Source organism: Staurois parvus, unplaced genomic scaffold, assembly GCF_062004578.1.
Source record: "Staurois parvus isolate SC_StPar_1 unplaced genomic scaffold, SC_StPar_1.0 ptg000025l, whole genome shotgun sequence".
Classification (NCBI taxonomy): Eukaryota; Metazoa; Chordata; class Amphibia; order Anura; family Ranidae; genus Staurois; species Staurois parvus.
This window is the reverse complement of record NW_028317821.1, coordinates 20,331,599-20,352,772: the sequence shown is the minus strand read 5'-3', so window position 1 is coordinate 20,352,772 and position 21,174 is coordinate 20,331,599. Positions and strand designations below refer to the sequence as shown.

Genomic DNA, 21,174 nt, shown 5'->3' with positions numbered 1-21,174 from the left:
ATTCATTGAAAAAATACAAGGCATTCTATGACTTGTGGCAATGCTGAGCTAATGGATCCCTGTGATGTGACAGAGGGGAAGCCGCATGCACAGAACCAGATCAGTACCTGGAAGATCGCAGATATTATTGTAGTAGTGCAAACTACTACAGTGATTTTCAGCTTCCCAAGCTTGACCATCAGGTATGAGGTATGCATATTTACTGTACATTGTGCCAAGCTGGACCTATGCAATGCAATAAAGATCATTCCTGGAGTTCATCTTTAACTATCAAGCTCTCCTGGTGTAATCCATATACTAATATCATATTCAAATGAAGAATGACTCTTGTTCCCTCTCAAGTTCATTTGTGCTAAGGAAATAGTTTTTCATCAAAATGGTAATTTTACTTTCTCTTTTTTTTTTTTTTTTTTGTTTGTAGCTGTTTGTGATCCGAAAAACATGATGATGAATGCTTTAGTACAAACCTATGACATATAATGTGACATAATAAAGAGCTAATTTGTTTTATTTGTAGTTATTACTCAAGTATGGTGCTGAAGTCAACTGGAAAGATGAGGATGGTAATACAGCTCTCCACATGGTGTGCTATGGGGAAACAGGAAAGCCAACAAGAATGGATTGCTTAAGGCTCCTGGTATGTAGCAAATGTCTATTGAGGAATATTAAAGATTGTATTGTGTGTAGCCAAATTATCCATCATAAGAACATAAACAGTTTGGGTTGTCATAAATATCAGATGGCATCCAAAGATTTTTTTTTACAAATGATTTTTCTTTACATAAGCATAATTGTTTCAGCTGAGTGGAAACTCCGATGAGCTCAAGAAATTACTCTCAGTGCAGGCCCTATCTTGGTGCAACAAAAAAAGTGAGAGAGAAAAACTGAGAGGGGAAGATTCACATCTGCAGGTTTACAGAAAACTACAGGAGGGGGGATATAAAACCAGTCACCCTGCACAAGAAGAGAGAGCAGCAGTGACTGCTCTTTTTTCCAGGAAGCTCCTGCACCAAGGTAAAGTTTCACACTGGATTACTGCATAGACCTGGGAGAAATACACAAAACACACACTAAGATTCAAGTATGAATGCATATGCATCTTGTATTTAGACAACATTTGCTAATTAATACTCAAATACATAAAACCCATTCGTTTTCTTTTTTCCAGATTGTTCTTATTTATTTTTACATGGCGATCCTATATGTAACACACTTTCTGTACTAGGGTGACAACGCTCACTTACTATAGTTTATTTATGGAGAAGCAGGGTTGTGTTTTTATACATGCAACATTCTTGATACCATGAACTGGGATATATTATTTCTCCTGGATGCATGAAGTGTAGGCAACTACTGTATATTTCTTCACTTATGCTTTTTTTATTTGTTTTGGACCTTAGATTAAAACTGTCCAACTGTTGGGTGACTGTCAGGAAGGGATTCACCTGCTGGTGGCACTGTGGCTCCAAATCTTTAGGCTGCAGTTCTGGTGTCCACCAGCAGGTGTTTTCCAGCAGCCAGAAGCTCCTAGTAATCAGGCATCACCTGATGCTCATTGCAGGAAGTGTATTTAGCCCTTTCGCTGCCAGAGCCATTTTTGCATTTTTTTGCACACATATATAAAAAGTCATTTTAGGCCTGAAGATTACACAAAAACACCAAAACATTAAATATTTTCTGAAAGCAGAAAGCCTAGAGGATAAAATAGTGGTAGTTCCAATTTTTTAAGTCACACGATATTACCAAAAAAAGGTTAAGGAAATGCAAAATTTCTGTAAACAAACACACTAAAGTGAATTTTAGGTCAAACAAACGCAATAAATTATCCATTTTTTTTGGTAAAATATAAAATACAAGGTTGTGCCAAGTAAATAGATACCCAACATTTATTTATTTCAGGTACTTATATAGCGCCATCAATTTACGCAGCACTTTACATATATATTATACATTCACATCAGTCCCTAACGCTCAAGGGTCATACAATCTTACATTCATACATACACATACTAGAGCCAATTTAGACAGGATCCAATTCACCTACCAGCATGTCTTTGGAGTGTGGGAGGAAACCGGAGTACCTGGAGGAAACCCACACAGGCACAGGGAGAACATGCAAACTCCAGGCAGGAGGTGCTGTGGCTGGGATTCGAACCAACAACCCTAGTACTGCCAGGCGGAAGTGATAACCATTTCGCCACTGTGCTGCCCATGCCAAACATGCCAAACCTTAAATTTGTGTGCGTCTATGAAATGGCGACAAACCTCAGTACCCTAAATTTTCTATAGGTGACGCTTCAAAAGCCCCTACAGCTCATGAGTTTAGTATTAAGGAGGATGTCTTATGCTAGAATTATTTCTTTCATTCCGGCGTGCATGGTGATATGTAACATGTATTGCAATCAACATTTTCACGCGTAGGTGCCCTGACATGTGCGTTTACATTCCTACATGCATAAATGTGGGGTTTGGGTGGGGCCTCAAACTTTTTTTTTTGGTGGGGGTGTTATGTGCTTTGGTATAATTTTATTTTTTTTGCAATACATTTTTTTTTTACTCAACTTTTTTTTTCATCACATAGGGGACACAAAGTCTACTATGTGATGATTTTTAGGTGACAGGTTCTCTTTATTGAGACATGTAGGGTATAAAAGACCCTGCATGTCTCCACTGGGTTCCACTGGATGTATTGCAATGCAGACCGCATTACAATACATTGCTTCTCGGCTGTGCTAGCCAAGAAAGTGACAAGGGTGACCCGGAAGTGACGTCACACACATTAAATTCCCCTTGTATCATCTTAAAAAACACTTTTTTTCTTTTAGGCCCATGTGTAGCCTCCAAATACATCCACAGGAGATGTATTTGACTAAAATATCACATTATGCTACTTCTGAGTTTTTCATGCTCACCTCATATGCCCTGTACTAGTGAAAGTAAAAAGAATTGTGTCTGCTTTCTATATCAGAATACCTCTAAGTGACCAGGCCATTTCTCACACACAGCATGCCTTGACCTCAATGGATCTGAAAGCTTGCATAGTGGAATACTAATATAAGACATTAGACTTGCTGTTACGGAAAGTGATATCACAGCCAGTGTTCTCTTGAATTAATTGTAAACTTTTCGTTGCAATGCAGTACAAATTATTCAGTGGGTTATGGAGTGAAAGCCGTTAAATTCCAATGTAGACAAAAATAGAGAACCACAGAGGATGTTAAATTTAGAAGCAATAATGTCAAAGGGGGTTTATTCCTTCAGGTCTATCAAGAATCCTTTTTTGAGCAGTAACACAGTATATCATTTTTGGACCCATATTTAAGATCACTACACTGATTCTTCACCATCGGACCCTCACACAATTTTCCGATCACTTGTATACACTTGCCATTTGCATACCAATGATCTTTTTGTTTCTATTTCTATATATATGAATAGGAACATACAACTGGCCAAATGACTAGCCATGCCAGTTTCATAGTGTCATTGTTTGGACGTTACATGAGCGTAATAAGGAACTTTTTAAGACTGTCTAGGCCTGGGATTAATTGAGATTTAACATCTGCAGATGTTGTGAATAGAGGTGGCAGGGAAGGATGACAATTGCCTGATGTAAAAATCTGTTCTATTTATGTTGGAGTGCTGCTGCTGTCCTTCAGCACTTCCATAATCCTAGCAAAAGCCTTGTTAAACTGTCCCCTTTGGTAGAACAGTGAGTCCTAGTATGATGTCTTGTTGGTTTCTAGTTATACTGGGACCTATAACAGAGGCAGGAATGCTGAGTAATAAATGTACATGCTCAAGGGGAGGAGGACCAGCCTTGATGATGAACACCTTTCACAGGCAGCAAAGCACACAGTAGCTCTCTGTTGGGTGAGAAAGCTACAGACATACAGTACATCAGTCCTCTGCAGCCTAGCCCAGCAGCATCTGAGCTGTATTACTCCAACTGGAGGTTAGAGCTGGGGAGCTAGAAAACCCCTGATCCAGAATCCAGATATCTTACTGACTTAATGGAGTCCGAACCAATGCTGGCTGGCTCCCATCTCTGTGCATAAGACAGCATTTTGTCAGCCAAGCAATATGAGCAGAAAGCTTTCAGCAGTGTCTGCAATAGTTTGCAGGCTCAATTATAAAAAAAAATATTTTTTTTTAAAGATAAAGTTATCCTTTAAGGTGCATTTGATCTGCAGGCAAAGCAGGTCAAACATAGCTTTTTCTTGGCAACCGCCATATTTTTCATTAAAATGGAAAATGCAGATTTTGATGAGAACTCCCATGAACAAATAAACTATTTATGTAATTAAAAAGATCCCAATATTTTTTTAAATGTATGGTCTAGTTAGAGCATTCTTCAAACACAAGTCCATCCAGTTCAACCATAAAAAAAAAAAAAGTTATAATTCTATACCCACAGTTGAAGAGGAAGGCAACCCCCCCGCAAAGCATGATCACATTTGCTCCTGCAGGGGAAAAAAAACTCCTTCCTGATCCCTTAAGAGGCAATCGGATATTCCCTGGATCAATTTTATCTATCTAGTTATATTCTGTGTATTTAGGAAATAATCCTGGTCTTTTTAAAAGCAATTCACTTAGCTAACCAGAACCAACTCTTGAGGGAGGCTATTCCACACAGAAGGAGTGCCCCCTTGTCCTCCGTGATGACCTCAGGGTGAATAGCTCTACACTGAGTTCACTATATGAACCACTGATGTATTTATACATGTTAATCATATCCCCCCTTAATCTCCTCTTCTCAAGAGAGAACAAATTCAGTTCCTCTAATCTTTCCTCATAGCTGAGCTCTTCAATGCCTCTTATCAGTTTGGTTGCCCTTCTCTGTACTTTCTCCAGTTCCCCAATGTTCTTTTTGTGAATTGGTGCCCAAAACTGAACTGCATATTCCAGATGAGGTGTTACTAATGATTTGTACCGGGGTAATATGATATCTTTCTCTTTGGAGTCTATACCTCTTTTAATACAAGAGAGGATTTTGCTCGCTTTAGAAACCACAGCTTGGCATTGCATGCCATTATTAAGCTTGTGATCTACCAGAACTCCCAGATCCTTCTCCACCATTGATTCCCCCAGTTGTGCCCCCCCCCTAGTATGTATGATGCATGCATATTCTTAGCCCACAAGTGCATAACCTTACATTTATCAACATTAAACCTCATTTGCCAAATAGTTGCCCAATTAAACAGTGCATTGAGGTCAGCTTGTATGTTGGAGACATCCTGTAAGGACATTATTCCACTGCACAGCTTGGTGTCATCTGCAAAGACTGAAATGGGATTTTTAATCCCAGATCCTATATCATTTATAAATATATTAAAAAGTAAGGGTCCCAACACTGAACCTTGGGGTACACCACTGACAACCCTAAACCATTCAGAGTATGAATCATTAACCACTACTCTGAATACGATCTTTTAGCCAGTTTTCTATCCATTTATATACAGATTTTTCCAAGCCTGTAGACTTTATCTTACATATCAGCCTTGTGTGGGGAACTGTGTGAAACGCTTTTGCAAAATCCAAGTGTACCACGTCCACCGCCACCCCTCTGTCCAAGGTTTTGCTCACCTCTTCATAAAAAGAAATCAGATTTGTTTGACAACTTCTGTCTTTCATGAATCCATGCTGTCAGTTACTTAAAATATTTTTTCCAGCAAGAACTAATCTATAGTTCACATTGTAGAAACGCAGACCAGAAGCGTTTCTGAATGCGTGTTTTTGATGTGTTTTTTTGTGAGTTCCGGTGAGGTTTTGGTGCGTTTGTGACGTGTTCCAGTGCATATTTGATGCTTTCCAGTTCAATTTTCCTTTCTTTTTATTCAATTTAAATAGGGACATGTGCATTCCAGTGCGTTTTTGGTGCGTTCCAGTGCATTCCAGTGTGTTCTTGATGTGTTTTACCATGTTCCAATGCAGTTCTGTGCACGAAAAATGCAGCCTGTTCTACTTATTTTTTTTCTGCAACTGGAACACACTGGAACTGCAAGCACTGATGTCACTGATAACCATATAATCTACTTTGTGTGCATTTTGGATACAGAAAAAAGCACACTGAAAAAGCATGTAGTGTGAACTGGCCTTTAAAGGATAAGTTTACTTTTTGTAACAAGTTACAAAAGATCCCCATTGTGACACCTACTAGGGGATCTTCTCCTCCTCACTAGCTGTCACAATTTTTTAAAAACTCACTCATTCACAGTATTCTGTGAATGGGGAAACTACAAGTCCCGGCAGCGTTTGCGTTTGTAGTTTTCAATGAGCTACCACAGTGCGCCACAGCGCCGTGGTAGTTCATTGAGCCTTCCTGTCAGTAAGTATCTGTTTGCCCGTACAGGATGTATGAGCAAACAGATATACTGACAGATCAGGTGGAGACCTACATGGCACCAGCAATCTGCTGATCGCTGGTGCAATGCTTTAGAGACTCCGCAAACAAATAATAATAACATAATAAATGAACATTTTTTTACCTGCAAAAAAATTAGAATTTATTATTTTTTGTTAAAAGGAGAACTCATCATTTAATTCTCTTTCTGATTTCATATTTAAATATTAGTTTACCCTGCGGCACTTAATGTGAGGTCACCAAATTTTCAAATTGAAATTCAGAGACACCCTAGTGACCACTCCCACTTTTAACCACACACCCTAAAACCATGCCCCATTTGCGACCACACCCATCAAATCATAACCCCATTTTAGTATTCCCTAAAACAATTGGTCACAGACTGTTAAAACAAGAGACAGATATTCAAGGTATAAAGACAAAATGGTGTGTGGTGTGGCCAAATTAGGGTAATTGTGGGAGGGGCTTAAAGAGGTATGGTTTAATTAAATCTGAGCCTACTCTGCTATGAATCAAGAGTGCGTAATGGACAGAGTGCAGAGGTTTAGGAGTGTGTAACATACATAGTGAAGGCTCAGGAGTGTACAATGCACAAAGTGTAAGGTTAGGAGCGTATAGTGTACAGAGGCCAGCAATGTAAAATGCACAGAGTTCAGGGGTCTGAATGTATAATGCACAGAGTGCAGGGGTCATGAGTGTATAATGCACAAGGTGCAGAGATCATGAGTGCATAATGTACAAAATGCAGAAGTCAAGAACAGATAACTCACAGAGAGCAGAGAACAAAGGTCAAAGTAAGAAAAACACAGAGCACAGGTCAGAAGTAAGTGACACAGAATGCAGGGGTCATGACTAAGTAACACAGAGAGCAGAGGTCAGCAGTAAGTAATGTATGGTCAGGAATGTGTAATGCACACAGTGCAGAGGCCAGGAATGTGTTAAGTACAGAGTGCAGAGGTCAGGAGTGCACAAAGCACAGAGTGCAGAGATCAAGAGCAAGTAACACACAGAAAGCAGAGGTGAGGCGTAAGTAACATGCAGGGCTGTGGGATAAGTAACATACAGAGTGCAGGGGTCAGGAGTAGATAATGCATAGAGAACAGAGGTCAGGATTAAGTAACACAGGAATTCAGATGACAAGAGTAAGTGATGCAAGAGAGCAGAGGTCAGGAGTAAGTGATGCACAGAATGCAGAGATTCAAAGTAGGTAACACATGGAGAGCAAAGGTTAGGTAATGCACAGAGAGCAAAGGTCAGGAGTAAGTAACATACAGAGTGCATAGGTCAGGGGTAAGACTCATTTAAAAAAAAACAAACAATTGCAACTTGCACTTCAGGGTTTCCAGGTAATAAAGGGTCAAAGAGCTTTCCAGGGAAGCAAAGAAGATATAAAAATACTTTAACTGCATGTCATAAGTCCTCTGTGAACAGCCAAGAGGCTGTGTGGGGAGGAAAGCCAATGTTCCTGACCATGAGGCAATGCAGTGTGAATATTACACTGTGCAGGTGCCTAAACCACCCCAAAATGGTGCTAATGGCTCCCTAGCCAAAAGCCAGAAAAGGAAAACGGGCCCACTGCACAAGTATTTTCATGCATGTGCAACTGGCTACAGTGTCCAGCAGCACCATTTTGGGGTGGCCAATTTTACACTGCTCTGCCTCATGGCTGAAGACAATGCTGGAAGAGCTTGTTTCACAATGACAGACCCTCAAAAATGGAGACAGTCCATGAGAAACATGGACAAACGGTAACCTTAACCTAAATGGAAGATAAAGCCAGTATCCAAATATTTTATAAACTTTAACACAATGTCACTTAAAAAGTAATTTTCGTTATTTTGAAATCAACATCTTACAGTAAAATATTGGCTGGTAATGGGTATTCTTCAGGTCCCTTCTTTTATACTGTAGTGTGATAACAATCTCCTAACTGTTCCTTGGTTTTATACTTTGATATGTTCCGCTGGTGGAAACTACAAGTGACTGTGCTTTTACACACATCGAACAGGCATTATCCACTGCTATCAATATCAGAATCACAGCCCAGAACTGTATAACGATGTGCAGCAGGTCATGTAACCTGGAGTGAGTGCATGTGGACAGGAAATGGATGAAAGAGTTGTGAAAAGGCATACAAATGTACCCCGGTACTTAACTGGCAGGAGAGGACCAGCTGCAATTTCACTCTGTCTGCTGCTGCTTCTGTGTTTATGCCCACAAAAGATTTCTACACAGGCACAGACATATCAAAGATTCTCATTGTAGAACTGTTACAGCCAGTATTCATTTGGCTAGAGGGCACCTGAGGGTTACAGATTGCAAGAGATTCTGAGGATTGTAGGGAATGTAGTTCACTGAAGATATTCAGCCATTACTACAGGATTGCTATACAGCACAATTCCAAGCAGAGGGACATTAAAGAGGAAGGGTTGAAATCGTTTTCCTGGGCTGAGAGAGCAAGAGGGCTCTCTTTCTGTGAGGAGACCAGGACTGGACCAGACTGCAACCCACCTGAGAGCAGTGAAAGCAGTGAGCAGGTGATCCCTACCTGACAGCAGTGAAAGCGGAGTGGACACTATTACTTAAAGTGAGACCTGGACTTTGTGGAGTCTGCTGTGCAGTTAAAGAGCCAGATACTGAGGACACCTTCAGAAAGACAGAAGGACCCCTTTGCCTGGTTGGTAGATGCTTGCACAAGACTGGAGAACAGGTGCTGGCCACCCATATACCACAGTTTACCAGCAGAGGACATATTTGCTTGCTCAAAACACTTTGCCATTGCATACATAAACTTTTGAAGGAATTGCTAGGGCTTCAACGCAAGGTTTTGGGCCCTAATAAGCTGGCCAACAGAAGGTCTAAAACATGTGCCCTAGTGATTACTAACTGTAACTGTGGTATAGGTCCTCCCCCTATTTAGGCTTACCCAGTGCAGGTTTAAGAAAGAGGTGAACTATTTCACATTCCTTGTCTGCTGTCTGGTATTTACACCAGTTAAAAATTACAGTACTACTATTTGCTGTTGTTTGATTGTTGACTGCTGTGGTATATCGTCTAACTGTGAACTGGTCCAGTATAATATTTCCTTGCTAGTTCTGCATTAATGTACTCAGTGGATATATATATATACAGTTGCAAGAAAAAGTATGTGAACCCCTTGGGATTACGTGGCGTTTTGCATGAATTGGGCATAAAATGTGCTCTGAACGTCATCTAAGTCACAACAATAGAAGAACACAGTCTGCTGAACATAATACTACACAAACATTAGATGTTGCCATAGTTTAATTGCACATAACATGTAAACATTCTCAGTGCAGGGAGGAAAAAGTATGTGAGGCCCTAGCTTAATGACTTCTCTCAGAGCTAATTGGAGCCAGGAGTGAGCCAACCTTGACTCCAATCAGTGTGATGATATTGGATGTGTTGCTGACAGCTGTCCTGCCCTTAAAAAACACACACCTGTTTTGGGTTTACTGGTTTCAAGAAGCACTGTCTGATGTGAACCATGCCTCACAGAAAAGAGCTCTCAGAAGACCTACGATCAAGAATTGCTGACTTGCATAAAGCTGGAAAGGGTTACAAAAGTATCTCCCAAAGCCTTGATGTTCATGTGTCCACGGTAAGGCAGGCTGTCTACAAATGGAGAAAATTTAGCACTGTTGCTACTCTCCCTAGGCGTGGTCATCCTGTAAAAATGACTGCAAGAGCACAGCGCAGAATGCTGCATGAGGTAAAGAAGAATCCCAGAGTGTCAGCTAAAGACCTACAGAAATCTCTGGCACATGCTAACATTTTTGTTGACACATCTACAATAAGGAAAACATGAAACAAGAATGGAGTACATTGGAGGACACCACGGAGGAAGTCATTGCTGTCCAAAAAGAATATTGCAGCACGTTTGAAGTTTGCAAAAGAGCACCTGGATGTTCCACAGCACTACTGGCAAAATATACTGTGGACAGATGAAACCAAGATTGAGTTGTTTGGGAAGAACACACAACACTATGTGTGGAGAAAAAAAGGCACAGCACACCAACATCAAAACCTCATCCCCACTGTAAAACATGGCGGAGGGAGCATCATGGTTTGGGGCTGCTTTGCTGCCTCAGGGCCTGGACGGATTGTTGTCATTGATGGGAAAATGAATTCCAGAGTTTATCAAGACATTTTGCAGGAAAACGTACAACCATCTGTCCACCAACTGAAGCTCCGCAGAGGATGGGTGATGCAACAGGACAATGACCCAAAGCATACAAGTAATTCAACAAAACAATGGCTGCAACAGCACAGAATACGCCTTCTGGAGTGGCCCAGTCAGAGTCCTGACCTCAACCCAATTGAAATGCTGTGGCATGACCTTAAGAGTGATCCACACCAGACATCCCAAGAATATTGCTACACTGAAACAGTTTTGTGAAGAGGAGTGGTCCAAAATTACTCCAGATCTTTGTGCAGGTCTGATCTGCAACTACAGGAAATGTTTGGTTGAGGTTATTGCTGCCAAAGGAGAGTCAACCAGTTATTAAGTCCAAAGGTTCACATACTTTTTCCTCCCTGCACTGTGAATGCTTACATGTTATGTGCAATTAAACCATGGCATCATCTAATGTTTGTGTAGTATTATGTTCAGCAGACTGTGTTCTTCTATTGTTGTGACTTAGATGACGTTCAGTGCACATTTTATGCCCAATTTATGCAAAACTCCACGTAATCCCAAGGGGTTCACATACTTTTTCTTGCAACTGTATATATATATATATATATATATATATATATATATACATATATATATATATAATGCCCACAAGATTAACATTGGGGCAGAGTGCCACGCTTCAGAGCATTGTTTTTGGATTGTACCTGGTTTATCAGTGTTTACTGGGTTTCATAATTCCAGATTGTGGCCTGGAACTTAAAGCTTTCAAAGTGTGTTGGGTGGGACAAAGCCTTTAATCCTGTGTCCAGGTCTTGCTGGAGACCTGCAGGCCATGTGAGTGCACAGGTGTGCAGATTAGTTATAAGCCAGGCCTGAGCTCAAGGTTCCCATTTGGAGAGAGTTGTGTGCTCCAACCAGGCGGGTTGTGTGTGTTCCTGCCCAGAAATTGCACCCCATGTTGGGGGGATTCCTTGCCCACAGGACTGGAAGAGTCAGGACAGCTGCTCAAGTCTGGGGGGGGGCTGAGAAACCTGAGGCCACTAGTGAGTCCAAAGGACTGGAGGGAGTCTGTAGGCAGTCCCCTCACAACCATCTTGAGATCTGAACGGCCATTTTGTGTTGGCTCCTCTATATAAACGGAACCCAGCCACAATTTTGAGGAGCTCTTTTATGTATATAGAAAGGGACAGATAGCCAGCTTTGCTAGGGCAAGCTAGGCTTTACTTAGGAAGAGTGTTCCAGCCTCAGGGACAAAACAGGGATTCTCTGAAGGCCTGCCTATCATAACTGTTGCTGCGTTTGAGAAGAAAGGCTATCAGAGTCGGTATATCTGCTGCATTTGTGTCACCTGCGTATGGACTCCAGCCTCTGTCAAGTAAACAATATGTGCCATATATAACACATCTGTGCTTGTAGTGAGGATATCGCAGTGCCAGAAGTGCAGTGCAGAAAGCTCCTTTGTTTGCAATAACACACAGTGTGATGCCCTCTATCAAATAGCCACATTTAATCCTGCCTACCAGTCTGTACATATTTGGAGAATGAGAGAGCCTGGGGTGTCAGGAGAACCTCTATTCAGAGACCAGGAGTGGGCCCATGCAGTGGTGTGCTGCAACTAAAGGCTGAGTGAGCCATGAGAGCCAGAGAGCTGGGAACCAGGACTAAAAGCTCAGACAGCCAGGTGGCTTGTTATTTATGTATTTTAGTAATTTTTTTTAAGCAGAGAAGTGCTGACCATTTAGCCACTGTGCTGCCCCTGTAATTTTTTCTTTATATATTAATTTAAAAAAAAAAAAAAAAAGAAGAAACATTGATTTTTCTGATGTAGACTGCATACGATAATACAATAGTCCCAAATAAATGTAGCTAGACTTTTTTAGGGCTCACAATAAATTCCAATCTTAATGGCACACTTGATTATTAGACTAATCTCTGCTTGATTAGATTCTATGGCATATTGCATTTATAAATATGAATAATTTAAGTGGTTGAAAATTAAAAGCAATGTTCCTCCACTAAATAAAAAAAGTGCTAAATGCAATAAACATTTTTTACATTACACAATATAAATGAAAGATATGCTGCATAGCAGCAGGATTCATATTGAAAATAAAACTGTGATACTCAAAATGGAAAATCATGCCACAGCATTATCATAATTTTTCCTTTCAAGAAGATTGGTAAAGTTTTATGTCACCATTAAACAAAACAAATATACTACAGTGTCTGTTTTATATTATTGTCATGCAGAGTGGTCTCTTCCTAAAATTTTATTTCAATATTCCAAACACAAAATGGGAGTGATCATGGAGAAACTTGATGTGGCACATGAAGCTGAGGTTTGAATATCTCCCTGCTGATGTTCAGAAGATGGGATCAGGCATCAGGTTCACTTATCCAGAAGTGTTAAAGTGTTTTGAATGATACGCTGTTCAGACTGACCCAGTACTAACAAGTTGTGTGGCCTTGGCCAGTGCTGCTCCAACCACGCCCCCTGAAGTGTTTCGCCTCTCTTACTGAGACATGGTCTGTGACCAAGCCCAGGTGATCGGGGTGAAACGTGTCAGGGAGTGTGGCTGGAGCAGCACTGGCCAAGGCTACACAACTTTTTAGCACTGGGTCGGTCATACAATGCTGTACCCAAACAAAATTTACGTCCTTTTTTTACACAAATAGAGCTTTCTTTTGGTGGTATTTAACTAGCTGCCGACCGCAGATAGCCGAATGACGGCTGCACTGCGGCCGGCCAGTTCTGAGTGGACGTCATATGACGTCCTTCCAGAACACGCTCTCCTGTGCGCCCCAGGGGGCGCGCACCCGGCGATCTCCATGATCGCTGTGTCCTACGGACACAGCTGATCACGTGATGTGGTAAAAGGCCAATCACTGCGGCCTTTTACCACGTGATCAGCGGTGTCCAATGACACGCTGATCAGAGGGAAATTCAAGTTCCGGTTCTCGGTTACACTTTCCTCATGCTGTCAGATCGTGAGGAAAGTACTGCCGAGAACCGGCAGTTGTCAGAGCGGGGATCGGCACCGATCATCAGGGCACTGATGATCAGTGCCCTGATGATCGGTGCCCAGCAGTGCCACCCGCAAGTTCCGCCCACCTGTGCCCAGCAGTGCGCCCACTAGCCCCGCCTACCTGTGCCCAGCAGATCACCCACCTGTGCCCAGCAGTGCACCCACCTGTGCCCAGCAGTGCACCCACCTGTGCCACTCTGCAGTGTCACACACCTGTGCCCAGAAGTGCCACCCACCTGTGCCCACCCACCTGTGCCCACCAGTGCCACCCACCTGTGCCCACCCACCAGTGCTGTCCACCAGTGCCACCCACCAGTGCAGCCCAGCAGTGCTGCCAGTCAGTGCCACCAGTCAGTGCCCAGCGGTTGTGCCAGTCAGTGCCGCCAGTCAGTGCCCAGCAGTGATGCCAGTCAGTGCCGTCTATCAGTACCCATCATCAGTGTCACCTATCAGTGCCGCCTATCAGTGCTGCATATTAGTGCCGCCTATCCGTGACACCTCATTAGTGCTGTCTATCAGTGCCGCCTATCCGTGCCACCTCATTAGTACTGCCTATCAGTGCCCTTTAGTGCTGCCTATCAGTGCCCATCAGTGCCGCCTATCAGTGCCCATCAGTGTTGCCTCATCAACGCACATCAGTGAAGGAGAAAAATGACCTGTTTGAAAAATTTTATAATAGAAACAAAGAAACTTTTTTTTTTTTCAAATTTTTTGCAATTTTTTTATTTATAGCGCAAAAAGTAAAGTGCCCAGTGGCGATTAAATACCACCAAAAGAAAGCTCTATTTGTGAGAAAAAAATTATCAAAATTTCATATGGTTACAATGTTGCATGACCGCGCAATTGTCAATCAAAGTGTGGCAGCGCTGAAAGCTGAAAATTGGCCTGGTAAATAAGGGGCTATAAGTGCCTGGTAGGCAAGTGGTTAATCACATGCGCCCTTTTTATTTTTGGTGCTATAAACAAAAAAATACCAAAAATGTTGAAGAAAAACTATATTTTTTACTTTCGACTATAAAAAATATATAGTAAACTCAAAGTTAGTTATACATTTAGGCCAAAATGTATTCTGCTACATGTATGTGGTAAAAAAAATCCCAATAAGTGTATATTGATTGCTTTTTGTGAAAGTTATAGAATCTACAAACTATGGTATAGATACTGCAATGTATGCCATTTTTTTGCTATACAGAGCTGCACTAGTTTAACTGACAATTGCGCGGTCATGCAATACGGTACTTAAATGAAATTTATGTCCTTTTTTCACACAAATAGAGCTTTATTTTGGTGGTATTTGATCACCTGTGCGCTTTAAACAAAAAACATTTTTTGAAAAAAAAACAATATTTTCTCATTTCTGTCATAAAAAATATCCAAAAAAACTAAACTTTCGTCATAAATTTCATCATAAATTTATACCAAAATGTATTCTGCTACATGTTTTTGGTTAAAAAAATCCTAATAAGTGTATATTGATTGCTTTGTGTGAAAGTTATAGCATCTACAAACTATAGTATAGATAATGGAATTTACATAGCTTTTACTTTCTGACTGCCCATCACATTTCTTGAGGTACTAAAATACCAGGATAGTACAAACACCCCCAAATAACCCCTTTTCAGAAAGTAGACACCCTAAGCCATCTGCTGAGAGGCATATTGAGTCCATGGAAGATTTATTTTTTTTCCACAAGTTTCTGGAAAATGACAAAAACATTTTTTTTTACACAAAGTTGTCATTTAAATTATGTTTCTCACACAAGCCATGAATATGTGTGGAATTACACCCTAAAATACATTCTGCTACTTCTATCGAGTATGGGGATACCACATGTGTGAGACTTTTTAGGAGCCTAGCCACACGCAGGAGCCTGAAATCCAATGACCCCTTTGAAAGCCTAAAGGTGCGTAACTTCCTCATTTCACTTCCTCATACCTATCACAGATTCGAAGGCCCTGAAATGCCAGGATAGCACCCCCCCCCCAAATGACCCCTTTTTGGAAAGTATACACCACAAGGAATTTAAAAAGAGGCATGTTGAATATTTTGCAAATCTCATTTTTTTCTCACAAGGTTTTGAAATATAAAATAAGAAAAGAAAAAATATGTTTTTGATTTTTTTCTTCATTTTCCAAAAACTTGTGGCAACAAACGAGATCTGCAAAATACTTACCATGCTTCTTATCAAATTCCTTGGGGTGTCTACTTTCCAAAAAGGGGTCATTTGGGGGGGGTTTGGTGCTATCCTGGCATTTCAGGGCCTCCGAAACTGTGATAGGTAGTCTGGAAGTGTAATGAGGAAATAAAGCCCTTTAAAAGCCTGAAGGTGCTTATTGAATTTTGGGGTCCTGTACTTGGCTAGACTGCCAAAACGTCTCTCACATGTGGTACCCCCATACTCAGGAGCAGTAGCAGAATGTATTTTGGGGAGTAATTCCACATATACCCATGGCATGTGTTAGCAATAAATAATTTAAGTGACATTTTTGTGTAAAAAATAAAAAAATAATTTTTTAGATCTGTCAGACTTTAGATATCTCCTCTGCCCTTACATTATCTAATCAAACCAAGATCGGTGTGATCAGATGCTTTCCCAATTTACAAATGGTGCTGTTTATATCCTGCGAAACTGAAGTGATGTAATGCTCGTTGCTTCCGATTTCTTAGACAATAGAGATGATTGGCACCATTCTGGTCTCCAATCAGCTCTATGGTCATTTGGCAGAAACAACGGCTGCATTCTCAGGTTCCCCCGATGGCACGGGACTGCCCAAGAAGTCTGTGGAAGGCAGCAGGGGAGGGGGGCATCATCTCCCACTGCTTGTAAAAGCAATCCTGCAGCTAATTAGCCACTAAGATTGCTTTTACATGAAAGCTGATCGCCGGCTGAAAACAAGGATACCAGGATGATGCCTGCAGCTGTAGGCATCATCCTGGTATAACCTTTCAAAGTCCAGTGATGTACCAATACGTCGCTGGTCCTCGTTGGGTATATATACTATGTGCTTTTTTTTATTTTTTATGAAGCCTGTGGGCTGAATGAAAAAAAGAGAAGAAATCTCTGCCAGAAAAAGTGTGTAGTATGTCCACCATTAGAATATACTGCCCTGCATCCACCCACTGCTAATGGTGGGCACACATTAGGTCGCACGGTTCCACATGCGCCAGTTCCAAGATTGTACAAATGTCTAAATAGTGGAACGCATGAATAAAAATTGTCCACGTATAAGTGGTACCTCATATGGAAAAAGGATGACACCAAGTCCCAAACTATCTTGCCACTGCTCCCCGTGTAGTCTGGGCATCCAGGAGGCTCCACATGACTATCTTTTCCCTCGTAAATTTAAAACTTATAAGTATAGCCTGTTGCTCTTTCACAGGTCTTTTACATCTTGACCCCATATCTGGCATGCTTGGTGGGGAGAAATTATTTGAATGCAAGGTGGCCAGAAAAATGAATGAGGGACTCATCAACGCAGATTTTTTGCTGGGGAGTATAGACATCTGCAAATTTTTGGTTAAGGTGATTTACGAGGGGCTGAATTTTGTGGAGCCGGTCAAATTCTGGGTCACCTCGAGGACGACAGAGTGTATTGTCATTGAAATGCATAAAACACATTATACTTTCATATCTATGCCTGGCCATGGCAGCATAGAACATGGGCATATGATGAATCGGGTCTGTGGACCAATACAACCGCAATTAATTTTTTTTTAGTATTGCCCCATGTTGAGGGTTAGGCCCCAAAAAAATTTTAATTCGGAAACCGTAATGATTTTCCATGTGAATGGTCTGGCAAGGTTTGAATTTGGGTTGGTGGCGATAAATTGTTGTGTATATAAATTGCTTTGATTCACAATCAATGCATACAGATCTTCCATGAAAAACAGCTCCAAAAGATCAAGGAGAGTAGTTAAATTTGCTGTTTCCACCTGAATTCTGGGTTGGACAGTGAATAGGAGAAGTACAGGTGCTGCAGAATTTGTGGGCTGCCAATCGGGATTTGCAAGCACATCTGAAAGGATACTAGGGGCTCTACGGGCCTGTGTGCAAATTCTTGGTGGTTGAAGGACAATACTTGTGCTCGCCACCGCACCAGCTTGTACTACACTTATGGAACTCGCCACGTCACCAAGTGATACTGCAGTTCTGGTGTGTGAAAGACCAGGATGTACTAGGCCGCTGGTACTCACCAGTTCACCAAAAGGTAGAGCGAAATTAGTACTGGCACTCTACTGCATATGAGAATATCATCAAAATTTACTGGTAAGTGCAAGCAGAGATCAAACCTAATTCTGCAAACACTGCGGTTTTGTGTACAATGTATCAAGTGACAGTGACCTACTGACACTGCACTTGCTGGGGAAGAAGGGGGGGTTGTAAGCATAGGGGCTAAATGCAGGTACTGGCAGGTGCCGGGGCTGATCCCGCTAATGCTGTGTTTTTCAGGACACTATGCTAATGTGAACGCTGGTATAGTGCTGATCTGATCAAAGATATTGATCCGTTCAGACACTATACCAGCAATGGAGGTTTATTGTGTGTGAGTGTGTTCCTGGCAATCAAGGGGTTAAATGTGATTACTGGTGTACTGATGAGCAATCTGATGCTATCTGGGAGGGGCTTGAAAACCATGGGTCTGTGCACTGTAGCAGTATTTCTGCTATAGGGCAGTCAGGAAGTAGTTACATAAGCGATTTGTGTTATGGTGCTGTGTTACTTTAACTGACAATTGCACGGTCATGCAACGCTGCACTAAAATGGAGTTTACGTCCTTTTTTCCCCACGAATTGGGCTTTCTTTTAGTGGTATTTGATCACCTGTGAGTTTTTATTTTTTGTGCTATAAAAAAAAATTTTGAGCAAAAAAACAATATTTTGGACTTTTTGCTATAAAACATGTCCAGTATAAAAATGTTAAAATCAAATTACATCATAAAAATTTCATCCAAAATGTATTCTGCGACATGTCTTTGCTAAAAAAAAATCCCAATACGTGTAAATTAGTTGGTTTACGTTAACGTTATAGCATTTACAAATGGCGGCATAGATACTGGATTTTTATTTCTTTAAATACTAATAATAGCGGCGATCAGCGACTTATGGCGGCAAACAGCGACTTATGGTGGCGATCAGCGACTTATGGCAGGACTGCGGCTGACATTCTGACACTGGGGGTGGAACTGACTTGGGGTCAGTGCAAAACAAAAGCACCAACACTGTATTAATGGCACTGGGGAGGAAGGGGTTAACATTTGAGGGCAATCAAAGGGTTAAGTGTGTGAGGGGCGTGTTTTACTAGGGGGCAGCGAGTGTGTGCTTCACTGTAAGCACACTGATCTGGAAGGCTGAGCTCAACAATTCGGATCAGTGTGCTCAAACTGACAGGGAGGAGAGCTCCATTGAAAACAATGCAGCTGTCCTCTCTGTCAGTGTTTGCCGGCAATCGCCAGTCTCTGGCGGGTAATCACTGGCTGAGACCTGGTGATTGACACGTGCGTGCCCCCTACCCCGAAATGCAGGAGGGGGTTTATAAACATGATCCTGTGCACAGGGGCAGCCTTGCCACAGAATATGTACTGTGGGTGGTCCCCTAGTGGTTAATATTAGTTCTGTTAATATCAGAATTATTGTTGTTCTTATTATAATTGTTACGAATTGCCACCCTGACGTACCATACATAGAGCAGGTATGTTGCCATGCAATGTGGTAACTCACGTTTCCACATGCATTTTACACTTTTGTCCATGGGTTTAGTTATCCTTTAAGCATTGGGGTTGAGCCACTGTAGAGCTCTCTATAGTATCACATTTGTAAATATTTATACTGTATCTAATGCATAATGAAAATATATGAGAGCAAGCATTGTAGTGAGTTATCCTTTATCAGACATATCCGTCCCAGGTTTCAATGGAGCCAACCTGTCTGTATAGGAGAAGACTACTGCTGTGCTATCTCTCTAGTTAAATCATAGTGCTCTGTGGATTCTTTTTCATGTAGTAAATATTTATTAATAAAACAAAGATTGTGTCCATATAATAAAAAGACAGGTATAAATTATCAGTTTAGAATGTATAAATCAAAATATATATATATATCTTTTAAAGGATAAGTTCATCTTTGGGAACATGTAACATGTTCCACCCGTTTTTAGGGTGGAACACGTAACATGTTCCCAATGCTGTAGCCGCCGCCCAATCCTTCCCCCTCCCTGTGACAGAAGTATGGAGAGAAGTTCCCTGTACAAGCTGTCATTTCTGGAATAGAGCACAGCCATGCAGGGCTTTGCCCACACGGCCGTGTCATTCATTCATAGAGTTCTGTGAATGAATAAACTACAAGTTCTCAATAAATGACCATGGCGCTGTGGAGTGCCATAGTAGTTCGTTGGTTCTTCCTGTCTGTATATCTGCTTGCCCATACACCCTGTACAGGTAGGCAGAAATACTGACAGGCCTTCAAGAGACCTGCATGGTAACAGTGATCTTCTGATCGCAGGTGCAATGGTTTACAGGCTCCTGCAACAAAAAATAAGAAATGCACATTTTTTTACCTGCAAGAGAATGTGCATTTTTAATTTTTGGTCAAAAGGTGAACTTATCCTTATTTTTACCCTCTCTTGAGCCTGTGTAAATGTAGAAAATAAGGAATGGGGGGGGGGGGTAACACCAGGCCACAACATTTACAAATTGCAGCTTTTGTTTGTTGTCTGACTACCTTTTGATGTGTGAGTAAATCAAGCAAATCTGTTTGCTGACAGGAGTTACCACACTGTGCGGTTCAGTTTACCGTCTCTTCTTTCTCTATTTCTCTCTTTTTTTTTTATAGCTCTGCATATGAAACAGACAGTATGCTGCTTCTAACAGGACCTTCTTGTTTAAGGTTTTGGAAATCCTATCATTGATAGGGAGGCACCTGTACAAAAATGCATCATTGTTTAAATGAGTCAAGAATAATATGATGTCCAAATCCAGTGCTGCATTTAGGGGTACATTTTGGAGGACAGTGCATTGTTCATTGACCAAAGCTCATGTTTTGTGCTTTTGCAAGCAATTATAGCAGTACCTTAAAATACTTTCTTTTACAGTTTTCCCAAGGAGCATCCACAAGAAAATGCAACAAAAAGGGACTTCTCCCAGTTCACTGTGCTGCTCTGCAGGGACGGACAGATGCTATCCAGGCGGTATTAGAATCTGGCATCAAAGAAACAGAGTTTATCAATAAGCATGGCCTGGAAAGAGGCACCCCAAGTCTGCCTTACCTTGCTATGTCTAATGGACATCTGGGATGTACAAAATGGTAAGACCAAAACAATCATAAATAAAACAACAAACACAATACACTGCAAAAAGAATTCCCCAAATTACTACATTCAATCCTTTACTAAAGGTTCAAAAATGCTGCCTACCCCTCCCCTCGTACAATAAATTAGATCACACATGTTGTGTATACCACATTTAGGTAGAATAAATATAGATAATGATGTCCTAAAAAACACGGGTGTAGCACTACCCCCTTAGGAATTGCTGGATTGTTTTTGGGTTCCCTGTGGCTCTGGAGCCCACTCTGAAAGCCCAACCCCTGCTGACACCACAGTACACTCTTAACTGAAATAAATCACCATC

The 21,174-nt window shown here is 41.3% G+C and overlaps 1 protein-coding gene across 1 annotated transcript in view; it reads left to right on the top strand.

The window, feature by feature from the left end:
• Window positions 1-21,174, top strand: part of LOC149471981 (uncharacterized) — a 344,746-nt gene that overhangs the window by 275,601 nt on the left and 47,971 nt on the right. The window contains exons 20-21 of the mRNA XM_089652739.1: window positions 518-637; window positions 20,637-20,848. Coding sequence (XP_089508865.1) covers window positions 518-637; window positions 20,637-20,848 — 332 coding nt within the window. The remainder of the gene's footprint in view (window positions 1-517; window positions 638-20,636; window positions 20,849-21,174) is intronic.